The sequence below is a fragment of the Pomacea canaliculata genome, linkage group LG7 (assembly GCF_003073045.1).
Source record: "Pomacea canaliculata isolate SZHN2017 linkage group LG7, ASM307304v1, whole genome shotgun sequence".
NCBI lineage: Eukaryota > Metazoa > Mollusca > Gastropoda > Architaenioglossa > Ampullariidae > Pomacea > Pomacea canaliculata.
Genome location: NC_037596.1, coordinates 19282957 through 19295095, shown reverse-complemented (window position 1 = coordinate 19295095; position 12139 = coordinate 19282957). Strand labels below are relative to the sequence as shown.

The 12139-nt window shown below is 47.0% G+C and overlaps 1 protein-coding gene across 1 annotated transcript in view; it reads right to left on the bottom strand.

Annotated features, from left to right (window-relative positions):
- The window catches only part of LOC112567503 (kin of IRRE-like protein 1), a 57122-nt gene extending 50033 nt beyond the window's left edge, over positions 1–7089 (bottom strand). Inside the window, exons 1-2 of the mRNA XM_025244196.1 lie at positions 6756–7089; positions 735–965 (exon numbers count right to left, since the gene is read on the bottom strand). Coding sequence (XP_025099981.1) covers positions 735–965; positions 6756–6813 — 289 coding nt within the window. The 5' untranslated portion in view covers positions 6814–7089. The remainder of the gene's footprint in view (positions 1–734; positions 966–6755) is intronic.
- Between the last annotated feature and the right edge of the window lie 5050 nt (positions 7090–12139).

Genomic DNA, 12139 nt, shown 5'->3' with positions numbered 1-12139 from the left:
AGGTGAGTAGTAGGTGTGAGGTACAACAGGTAGGTGTAGTTGTATAGCCAGAGCATCGTGTGTAGTTACAACTTATGGACAAGTGTCGGAAGGTGTACAGACAGGAGTACAAGTGCAGGTGTAGACGACAAGGTGAGTATATTAAAGCAGGTGTCATGTGCTATAATCATTTGTTATTAGGGGTGGATGTCTGTTGGGTGACATTTGTGCCGTGTGATTATCTGGTCTGTGGTGGCGCGCGATGTCTGTAATCATCTGTTGTCCTCTACATGCCGAGATGAACAGGTGTGACAGGTTACACAGGTGTAAGTAAACAGGTAGACACACAGGTATCACATGTTGTGCTGGTATAGACAGGTGTATACACTGTCAGATAAAGACATGTTTATATGTTTATGTGTACAGATAAAGATGGGCATAATACATGTACAGGTGAAGATATATACACGTGTATATATACAAACCAATTCTCAATAGATACAAACGACAGATTTAGACAAAGGCACACCTGGCAGTTCTAGAGGCACAAAACATGTGAGACCTAGAGGTTCAGAGACAGGGAAGCCTTAGAAAGATTAACAGGAAATTACCAGACAGGTAGATGAGAAGACAGACAAGAGTAAAGACACTAGAAAAAGAGAAGGACAAATAAAACTCTCGACAAGCAACAGACAAGAAAGACAGACAGACAAGATGTAGAGAGAAGAACAACAGACATGTGGACAATGTCCTACCTGTGGACGACAGCAGTGTCAGTGTCATGACTGCCAGCCACCACCTGTCGCACCAGTACCTCGGCCTCCGCCACGTCGGTGCCGGCCCCGCCGTTGTGACAGACGTTGGTGGCATCGTCGCTCCAACAACAACAACAGCCTCCACCTGACTGCGCGTCATGGCAGCAGACCTTGACCTCGACTCCACTCCGCACACGACCTCAGTCTCCATGGCATCGCCTCCAGAAAGTTCTGGCTGGACAGAGATGAAAGCACATCAAGTGAGCGACAACGACGTCTGCACGTGACTGTGGAGACAGCCAACGGTGTTAAAGGCCAACTAGGGTGCACGTGTCTGTGCTGACATACAAAGTACAGTGCTTTCTAACGGGTACACGTGTACTAAACTCTAATGTCCCATGCAATCAAGGACAAGCTTAATTAATTAACACAGGGTATCAGGCTCCCGGGTGATTGCTGCTCACCACGCATGCGCAGTGCTCCAGTTTTGACCCTTTGTGCAAGGCGACATGTTGTATCCCTGACCCCGAGAGAGCTGCGTGCACCCAGGGACCTGACATTTCAGTACACTCAGCTTTGAGATTTTAATAAAACATACATAAGATGTATACATAAACGGAAACATTATAAACAAAACTCCGGCGTCTGACACAGAGTTCAGTATTAAAATTCTTTTGACAAAAGTTGTTGTGCTTTATTGACGATGATATCAACAGTAAAACCTCTTCGGATTTATTTTTGCTTATGAAATGGTGTCAGTCGCGGGATGCTGTGAAAACCATCTTGCCCTGAGAAAACACAAATCCAGCAGCGTCAACAAACTGCAGGCATGCAAATAAAAATGTCGGTTTGTGTCTATTTCGGTCTGTGGCAGTGGGACGTGATGGAGATACAACAACAACGTCTTGTGCTCTACAAGCGGCCGTTGTAGCGTTTGTGATGACAGATAACTGCACCACGCCAGTTCATCAAGCCTGCGCATGCGCACATAAAACTTCACAGTGTGTGTGTGAGCACGTGTGTGCGTGTGCATATGTGTGTGTGAGGGAATGTGCGTGTGTGAGCGCATGCGTGTGTGTGTGAGAGGGAATGTGTGTGTGCGCGCGCATGCCATGTGTGAGAAGATGCGCGCCGCCATTAAAAGCCAGATACAGTTAATGTAACTCGCGGCCCTCGCAATAAGTCCACAACATTAAGTTTGTCTGTAAAACTCTCGTCAGAAGGCTCTGTCAGATAAGAAGTTATAGTCCAAGTGAGTCTGAGAGCTGCGTGTGACATTCAGACCCAGAAAAACGACTAGCGAGAAAAGTTGATTAAAAAGTCTCAACCCTCTTCCTTATAAAAAAAAACTGCGTTTAACGAGGTGGCAGAGAGAAAACATTGTCTCAACAATGGCAGCTTGGCTTTGGTGATAAAATATCCAGTTCTTATTTCTCGAGGTACGTTTTCCCATATTCCTTGTCTTTGAAGAGAAAAACAAGTCTTAGGTTGCTGTCGGGCCCCCACAAGTTACGAACCTGTATTTGAGTTTTACTCACACACTGCAAACATTGTCTAACCCTGACAGGGCCTCACCACCGCGCGCCCTCTGACGGCAGCTTGGTGTATGGCAGACTCGGCGTGTCATAAACCTGCCACCTCGCCAAGTCCACGGACACTGAGAGGAGGGTACACGGCTGGCAAGTGGTGCAAGAGGTGAAGGGTGGGGTCAGGGGGAGAGGAGGAGACCATCCACATCATTGTCGCTCACATCAACAACGATTACCGTTAGAAACCTTCTCATATCTACAGCAAAGACTGCGAGGAGACTGGAGGTCGGCCATGATGGAGGAAAAGCGGGAGGAGGGGGGGGGGACACTGTCACCAGAAATCTTGTTCCCAGACTTGTGTCAGTCTTCGGTTTTAGCAAATGATTCGCCATCTCGACGTGCAATGGATGCTCCCTGCTCTGTGCACTTCACGGAATGGGCAAAAAATGTTTTGTCTGGAAATGTTTGTCGACTCATTGTGTATTCTGCTGCTCCACGTAATGACCCGGCACTTTCTTGACAAATGGCAGTTTGACAGACGTGGGGTAGCCCCTCCGACTACACCAGAAACGGTTTTGTCAGAAATCTGACGATGTTTTTAGTGCAAAAAAAAAAAACAACAACGTTTAGACATGTTAAGTAACTCACAATGTACACACTCTGCAGCAAGAGCTAGTCCAATCATTTCAAAATGACCAACGACCACAAAAACCACTCTGGCTGTTTAAGTACCGGAGTACCCAGAAGACCTTGGCAGTCAGCCCATGCACTTACTTAAACTAGCCACGTCATCAACTCATGGGGATGAAAGACAAAGCAGTTTAAACACCAAAGTTGGTGAAAGGTTCTACAGAAAAAAACCCAGACTAGTCGAGGACCGAGCCACACTAATATGTTGCACAGTTTCTGCATGGACTGGCTGCTCGCTGGAGCGTGACATGCTCTCTGCGGATTGCATGGTGTCCAGACGACCCCGGCAGTGGTAAGCGTGGGTGCTATTTGAGAGAGTGGATGTAGCACGTGGAAAATACTTCAGACTCTCCACCAACCGACGCCAATTCCCTGCGCACATGCAGCGTGCCGCACGAGCTGTGAAGGGTTAGCGCCCTCGGCCCGCCCGAGGCGACGATTTTAATTCTTTTGATAACGAACCGAGACCGCCGCAGACTCCCTGGACACTTGATGGACAGTTGTGTCTTCACGCCTGCTTGGCGCTTGTGACAGACTTGAGGGGAGATAACTTGTTTAGAAGTCACGAGGGCGCTGTAACGGGAGGCAAGTGACGAGACAAAACATGGCGCACTAGCTGGCGTCATCTGCTGTACATCACGTGACTACGACACGCATGCGCAGAACCCAGCACACGGAAAATGGCGTACAGTGAGCGAAATAGCTGACGCGAGAAAAACGTGTAAAGGTGGAGAATGTGCATCGGTGCAAATAATATTACATATCATACATTTGCTTACAGACCTTCCATGACAGCAGCGAAATGCTCTGAGGACTCATCAACAAACAACCGACACTTGGACAGATGATACATAAACATGTTGTTTACATCAACAGTCAACAGAAACAGCACTGAGCTGCACAATTGTATGAATGATTAAACAAAACCTACACCACGCGGATGAACAATAATCACATGCCAGCAATCATCACATGCCAACATACATTCTTATCAGCGACTTATTTTTGCACGCGGACCGTTGTTTAAAAACAGAAAATGAAGTTTTTGTGGTTTTGTAGCTGTGGAGCAGACCACTGTGAAACTCGATGGATACCAGTGTGCCTCTGTTGATCTTCCTTTTAGCTTTTTCTGTTTGACTTTCATGATCCATTTGCTCGCCAAACCTCAATCGTCGACGAGCTGTTAATGAGCACATCCGGGTTTTCCACAAGACTAAGGAATCAGTGTGGTGGCAGCTCACGGACACTAAGTTCACCCACCCTCACAATTCAACACCACGGAATGGCTCACAAAGTCGCCACATTCAAAAATTATATCAACTGAAAAAAAAAATCTGTTGGGCGGTCATTACTCGGCTCCTCCACTTGGCCTCGCCAATCAGAGTAGAAGGTAAATAAGCGTACAACGAAAATATTAACGGTCCCTTGCAAATCAACCGGGTGGCTTCCAAAAAGAATGAGGCGACAGAAATATTTAAATATTTGAATGTGAGAATTCTCCCTCTCTCTCACACACACATTGGCAGATAGAGAGAGGAAGAAAAATAAAATAAACCGACTGAATGGTTGTCCATCCCCTCTTTGATCGTTTGCTGAGGGTGTGGGGGGCGATTCCACGAAACTTGTTGCCCACAGTCAATGCCACCATTACGATGCGCATTTTGTCATCTTCTAGATGATTCCACTCTCATCGGAAATCCTGCCCAGCAGCCCTCTGTCATGTTGGTGGCGCTGTTTGACGAGGGCACTGAGTGCTGTTCATCTGGAAACGTCCAACGTATTATGTTCGCCATGAATAAAATCTGGAATAACAGCGATTATTTAAAAACCCAAACTCCTGTTCTTTGGCCAATCATCTGGCCGTGGCTGTGAAGGTGGGACACGCTGATTGGATCGATCGTTTGCGAGATTTGATTGGCTGCTTTTCTCGCCTGGTTATGTTGGTTGCACTTGTGTTGTGGTGTTGATGTTTCTGACCCCAAGGCTTTCTTTCAAATCGTTGACATCATGACCCTTGCACGTGACCTCTTCTCTTTTTCTTCTCTGTGTCTCAGGCCTGGTGTGGTCTTTCCTCAGATATCTTATCTGACTCGATGAGTCGTTTCGATGTTGACCACGTGACTGAATGGTATGGCGTTACGATGACGTCACTGGCACTACACATACACACCGGACACACATCTATGTACACATGGCAAAACGGAACGCATTACAGTACATTACTGTGTACATTACAGTATCACATGATCAGCTTGTCTGACATCAGTAGACAGACGAGGTCCTGTGTTGCCCTGTGTCTGTCATATTGTAACTGGTTGTGACGGATGACTGGCGCTGTGGTTTATTTTGACACGTGACAGCAGGTCTGCAGTAAACATGTCACGTCTCTGTCTGCAGGGTCAGGGGTCGCCGACTACCTCCAGCGTGAAGCTTTCGTCACTTCAGTTCCTGGTATCAAGTTCGCCACCAACATGGTTCAGGGTCAAGCAGTTACAAATCTGGAAGTTTCCAAGTTGACAAATAGTTCTCCTCAGACAGCCCTCCCACCCGCTGCCCCAAAGCTGTGTACTTTCTTGGAAGGGCAAAATCCTCTCGTTACTCGAAGTGAAATTAAATATACAGTACAGCTCTCACTCTTAGGGAGAAACCCTTTCCCTCCCCCCTCGCTCAATCTTGTATTTTTCTGTTCACAGCAGTGAAGTGTCCAGTCCACAGCGGGTCGAGTGGGAGAAATGCTGCGTTACACGGGAATGGAACCGGCGCTGTCTCGGACTCTGCTCTTATTCTCGTGTGGGCGACATGATTGTTCATCGGATGAACCTGCGAGTAGGTTCTGTTGGTATTTCTTGTGCCACGTGTAAACTGAGTGCAAATACCATCACATGATACAGCAGCATCCTCTAAGTCAATTCATTATTATGCTGCTTCATCTCTCGTACAAGTTCTTACAGACATATATATAGCATATATATTTCTGTGTGTGCGTGTGAGGAGCGACAGAGATTAATTAAGAGAGTGGATGAATAAGCAAATCAATGGAAGGCGAACATACACGATAAACTAATTAATGAGAAAGAATTCAGGAAACACTGCATAATTAATTATTTGTACTTACCTATTAGATAGGTAAGAATAGGTAAGTATTACACGTGGGGCGAGGTAAAGGTAAAACTAAATGAAATAGATTTTTACGGTGAATTCCCGACTCGTGTAGGTGCAGCGCGCTTAGAAACACCAGACCAAAAAAAAAACTGCTCAAATACATGTATACAAATACAGACTGAGAATAAACACACAAGCACAGTCCAACAAACACAAAAAGTAACGCTTCACCGAAGTATAACAGCAACACCACACAATAACACGTGACACACACGTGACTAGCAACTACCGACAGCTGCACTGATACCTGCATGAACACAATACAAGGAGAACACGTGCTGCAAATTCTGTCTGTTAGTTCTCAGACGCCCTTTGCCCCCAATACACATTCCTTCCTCCCACTCCCCCCTGCCCACCGAAAGTTCTGGCATCCTTCTGCTCGCAGTTGCAAATTCCTCCGCGCATGTGCAGACGAAGTGGCCCACTCCCCGCCCAATGACCTTTCTGTTCTCTCCAGTATCGAGTGACCAAACCGCCTTGGTCCGCAGAAATCAGACCGCTGCTCTCCCCTGACACCCATCTGACCGCTGCTCTCCCCTGACACCCATCTGACCGCTGCTCTCCCTTGACACCCATCTGACCGCTGTTCTCTCTAATACACACAACCCTCCTCAACTTTAACCCCCACACGCTCTCTCACCTCCCAAGTTTATCCCCTTCCGCCAGATGGAGGAAGTTGCTGGGTCTCGGAGTGTCATGGGCGCTGGCGAGATCTCAGGTCTGCTGGCGGGTTAGGGGCAAAGTGCGGCAACAGCCCCTAGTCTTGTCCTACAGCAACACCATCATGGAATTAGCAGTTGACTGGAGACACACGACATTTTATGTTCCGCCTCCTCGGTATTTGAACCGCTGTCCTCACTCTACTGAGTCTACTCCATCACACAGGTGAACACGATCGTCAAGCAGCTGCCGTCGATACGAACTTCTTCTTGCGTGTGGAAGGATGATGGATACAATCGCAGTAATTATAGGAAACGGAAAGTTTTTTTTCTTTCGACATTTGCGGCGGTGGGGTTAGAGGTCAGCAAGGTTTGGGTTCACGCTCCGCTGTAGGTCACGTGGCGTGCCATGTCTTTCTCGTGGAGGCGAGGGATCTCGCGAGAGGACGGCTGGCACGTGCTGCACCGACGTCGACAAGGTGACAACACATGCGGAATGCACGGGAGGGGGGCGAGAGGGTGGTAGGGCTGTGGGGGTGTGGGTGGTAGGGAGGGGAGGGCACAAAAAGGTGGTTGGAGAGCAGACAGACTCCACACCCTCCCTCTCTGCCGTCAACTGTTATCACAGCCCACGGGACTGGCAGCTAGGCCCAGTGATCCACTCACACACCGCGCGGTGAGCGCAACTCATCCATGGCCACACACCTTTTGCTTATTTACAAGCAGTGCAGCCTTTCCATCTCACCAAGAGAATATATATACACAATGCACATATTGCCCATGGTTCATTTTTTTAAATACACTAAGCTTATTTTTCAGTGAAACCTTTGTTGATTTTTCTTGTGACACTGATTAGTTCTGGGTTACTTTGCCGCCCGTTGTTCGCCGAAAGTCGGCGAACGATTTCCACAAAAGCGTCAGGTTTACTCCAAGATGGACAGCCAGGCAGCGGGAAAAGATGTCAAGGCTTCGTGACTAGAGTGACCTCTGACCTGGTGGGAGAGAGAGAGGAGATCGGTCTCGCTGTTGACAGACGCAGCACGTAGAGGTCGGGGTCACAGGGTCACAGAGCCACAGGCCCCATCTGACACGTCTGTGGGCCGTGTGGGGCTTGTGGGGGTGCCCACGCGGTGCTTACCCGGCCTCACGACGGCTGATTTCCTGCGAGCGCTAGTTGCTTGGAGACTTTGTGCAGGTCAAAGGTCAGCCGCCGATACAAATTAAGAACACATTTGGTGTGGGGACAAGGTATGGGCAAACCCTGTATATAGTCTCTGACACGACTGCGTGTCGCATACAAGGCCATGGAGTAAACAACAACTGGTTCTCTCGGAAAAGTTATTAAACTAGTAAAAATAAAGCAAACACAGATAAACCCCACAGTTTGAAGGTTCTATTTTTTTAACTTTTTGTGCAATGTGAGCGCTGACCTTGCAAGCTGGCGCCATTAATATGGACCGGAGGTATCGTCTTACTTCCAGGGTAACATAACTCCAATCTATGGTAACAGCGCCATCTGTAGGCCGAAGTTAAAACATGGCTGATTTCTATATAAGTCTATGCCTAGTTGCAATTGTTAAAGTTTGAAATCACAATTATCTCCAAGGCAGTTTGCTCCAGACCATGGTTGCTGCCCTGAGTTCTACAAGAAGGGGAAGCGACTCTGGTGGCTTGAAGACTACAGTCCTTGCGATCTCTCAATGACCAGACAGTTGCAAGTCTCTGACAGGAACCAAATGCCACATACGACCTCAGCCCCAAGCTGCACAAAGCCAGAATTAAACCTCCTTGTAATTATTTAGAAAGGGAGGTAAATAAGTAGACGTGGCATTTATTCTCGTCTTTGTGTGGCGGAGCGCGAGTCGCACGTGCAGCGTGTTTACTGCGTGCCCAGCTGCATGAAGGCCGTGTGAACACACGTCACCAACTGGTGCTGGCTGGAAATCACACGTGAACACAATGGCAGTAGTCGCTGGCATCTCCTTTTACACATCAAAAATTAAAAAAAAAGTAAGTGGTAGGGTTGCAGGACATTATGACCCGTGAAGACAAAAGTTTCTGTAGACAAAGTTTCTTGTCAGTAATACCCTCAGCGCCCTTTGTCCAAGAATGTGGAGACGTCTGCAAGTGTTAGCTCCCCTCTGTATAGTTTAGCTGTCAAAGTCTGGAATTGGAGCTCTTCAATTCCATAAATGTTAGCTTTTCAATTCTGGGAATGCTAGCTCTCCAGTTCTGCAAGTATTGGCTGCTCAGTTCTGATGAAAGTTAAATTTTCTTGTTTGGAATGTTAGTTTTTAGTTTGTAAGTGTTAGCTGCGCAGTTCTGTAAATGTTACTTCACTACCACCGCAAACATCGTCTCTGCAACTGTGCAAATGTTAGCTACTCAATTGTGCAAATATTGTTTTTGATTCTCCAAATATTAGCTTTCTTACTCCGCACTCGCTGTTTTCCCAAACATTCTCACGGTCTGTGTATAGTCTTATCAATGGTAGCCCCTCACATACCCGACCCCCGCTGGCTATTCGAGGTTAGCTACACGAATAAACAGAAATAGTCAACAAATACTTGCCAGTGACATGTCACTGATAACTTAGAATATGTGTCATTGACAATAAACAGTTTACAGGGAGCAGCAGCTAGTGGATGTAACTGCCAAGACGACGGCGAGGGAAACTTTGTTGTCAAAGAAGTCGGGAGAGGAGGGTCTGTACCCGGGGTTTACACCAGGGTGGACAGTTGGCGAGAAACATCACAAGCGGCCTGTGTACCACGACTTCTAAGACCTTCATTAGCAGGAGGCGCTGCACAGATTGTTTGTTTAAAGCCAGATGTTCATTTGAAATGAAAATGATTGTTTACCGTGCGAGTCCTGGAGTAAAAGCCAGCGACAGCAGCGACATCCACTGGTGAGACAGACCGACAGACAGAGAGAAAGAGGGAGGTATTTATGGACGACCTTCATGCTGCCATCTTAAAACCCGCAGGAACACGTGGTGCGATTAAGGGACTTGGCAAATAAATCATCGAGTTGAGGCGCCAGGTGGCGCTGTAAGTCCTTCCGTCTCGTACACACGGTGTTTAGGTGAGAATATAGAAGTGAGTGTAATTAAGAGATAGCCATTACTATCACATGATCTTTGACAGTGTCACGTGGCAAATAAATTAATTCTTCTGTGAAAACTTGTTGGAATGTCAACGTAGAGAGGTGACAGGTGAATGTAAACATACAGTATACAATCACTTTATATATCTAGCCTCGTTGTCAGATTTCCACCGGAAAAATAAATTTTAAAAATAAATAAAGCAGGCTATATGTCACCAAATTTCGGGGTATTTGGTTCCTCTTGTACGTTCTGTGTTTTTCTTCATCATTAGTACTGTTGTTTATTCTTTCACAGTCCATATGCTATTCGTTCGTTTTCCTGTCCCTCGTTTATTGTCCATGTCTCGTTCTCGTTTTAAGGCGATAAAGCCAAGCTCACTAGGAGTGTGAGTATGCGCTTGACACAATTTGCATTTATTATTATTGGACACCAACAGAGACAGAAAGTCACATGACCACTCTTGCCGACAAGCCTGATGAAGGTTTGGCAAATGGCGATTGTGGGGTGGGTACCGGGTACCTGTCTGGGTACCTGTCTTTACAGATATTCCATGTTAGCCGGCACTGCTGACTCAAACTTCGCGCATCAACGACGTTTTCGAGGTCTAAAGTGTTGGCTGAAAACTGGGATGGCGCTGATTTGGTGAGAAACAAAAGTTCTCTGTTCTCTGTGGGTTTGGGTGGGAATTGCGGCGTGTAGCCAACATCATGGATTTCTGTTCATTTAGCGATTATTCGCACGGTGTGTGGCAACCTGGCCTTTCGTACAATTGATTTGACGCAGCGAAGCAGACGACATTTCCCGTCGTTCCTGCCCTCGTAATAAGGTACCTTTCGACCGTTTCTGAGATTTAAAAATCGTCCCACACGGTTAGCTTCTGACGGCGCATGGGGTGGTGCACGAAAGAAGAAAAAAGTCAAGAGAAATGCATGAATGACTAAGTGAATGAATGAATGAGTGAAAAAAGCGACTTTGTACTTGACTTTGACTTGATTTTTGTAAAGTTCTTTTTGCTTGTGTAAGCGGAAATGAAAATAAAATATGATATTGATGTGGCATTACACTTTTATACTTTTAATTTGAAACTTATCTGAATTCAATTTGCAAACCTTAATAGCTGCAAACAGACGCCACTTCTAGACACTACCAACGAGACAAAAAGAAGCAATGGAAAATAATATTAATAAGAGACATATTAGACATGAAGCGATGAATAATAATAAAAGAAAAAAGACATAATATCAATCACTAGCAGTCATCAGACGAGGCAGAGAAACGATCAAAAACCAGTTATGCGGGGGTTGTTGGACCGTCTGCTTGTACCCACGTGACATGGCTAATTAGCAAGTGTGTCAGTGTTGTCATCTAACCCACACTTTCCTCACTGTCTCTGTCTCCCTGACATTTGGCGTGGATGCCTCATCACCGGGAACCTTCCTACTTGCACCTAACATCGTGCGATGAAGAGTTGATAACCCGATGGCCGCACCAACCTCCTCCTTCATGTTGTTCTCGGTCAGAGGAGTGGCTGAGTGAGCACACCTTCCTCTCCCGTCGTCACGAGCGAGCTATTTATAGCTTTATTTATAACTATAACTATATTTATAAGTATATTTATGGTGTGGCCAAGCCCATGCAGCATCAAGTCCTCTAAAACGAGGGTTAGTCTTGCTACTGTAGTTAGGTAGCCGGTCAGACAGTCTGTTGGCAGCCAGTCGCTCCTACCGTGAACAGCGAGTATTTCAAGTCTTTCTACGCTGAAGTCTGGAAAAACCTACTCCCGAGGTAACGCCCCGATCCCTGCAGTTCGGCGCGATGGCAAGACAGTGCCTGTCACCGGTACCCTGGAGGTGAGTGTTTTACTCCCAGTCAGCAGCTAAGGTGATATGGAGGCAAGGCAGCCACCCTGTAAACACATGCCACTTGCAGATAAAGAATAGCGTGCCCCAGACGAGATGTGAACCGAGGATAGCCAACACTCCCTGCATCCATGACAGACGCTAACCGTTGCGCCACCAGACCGCCCCACCGGTAAAGGGAAGATCGGCTGTCCTGGGTTCGGATCTCGTCATGGGCACGCTGTTGTTTCTCTGCGCGTGTCGTCTCTTTACAGGGTGGCTGCTGGGATGTTGTCTTAGCTGTTGACTCCCCCTCCCGCCAGGTCTCGATGAGCCCCCTTCCCACCGTTGCCATAGGCAATGGAGCTGACGTCATAATTTCCATCTAAGCATTCACTTTGGTAGAAGCAGTTCACAAGCA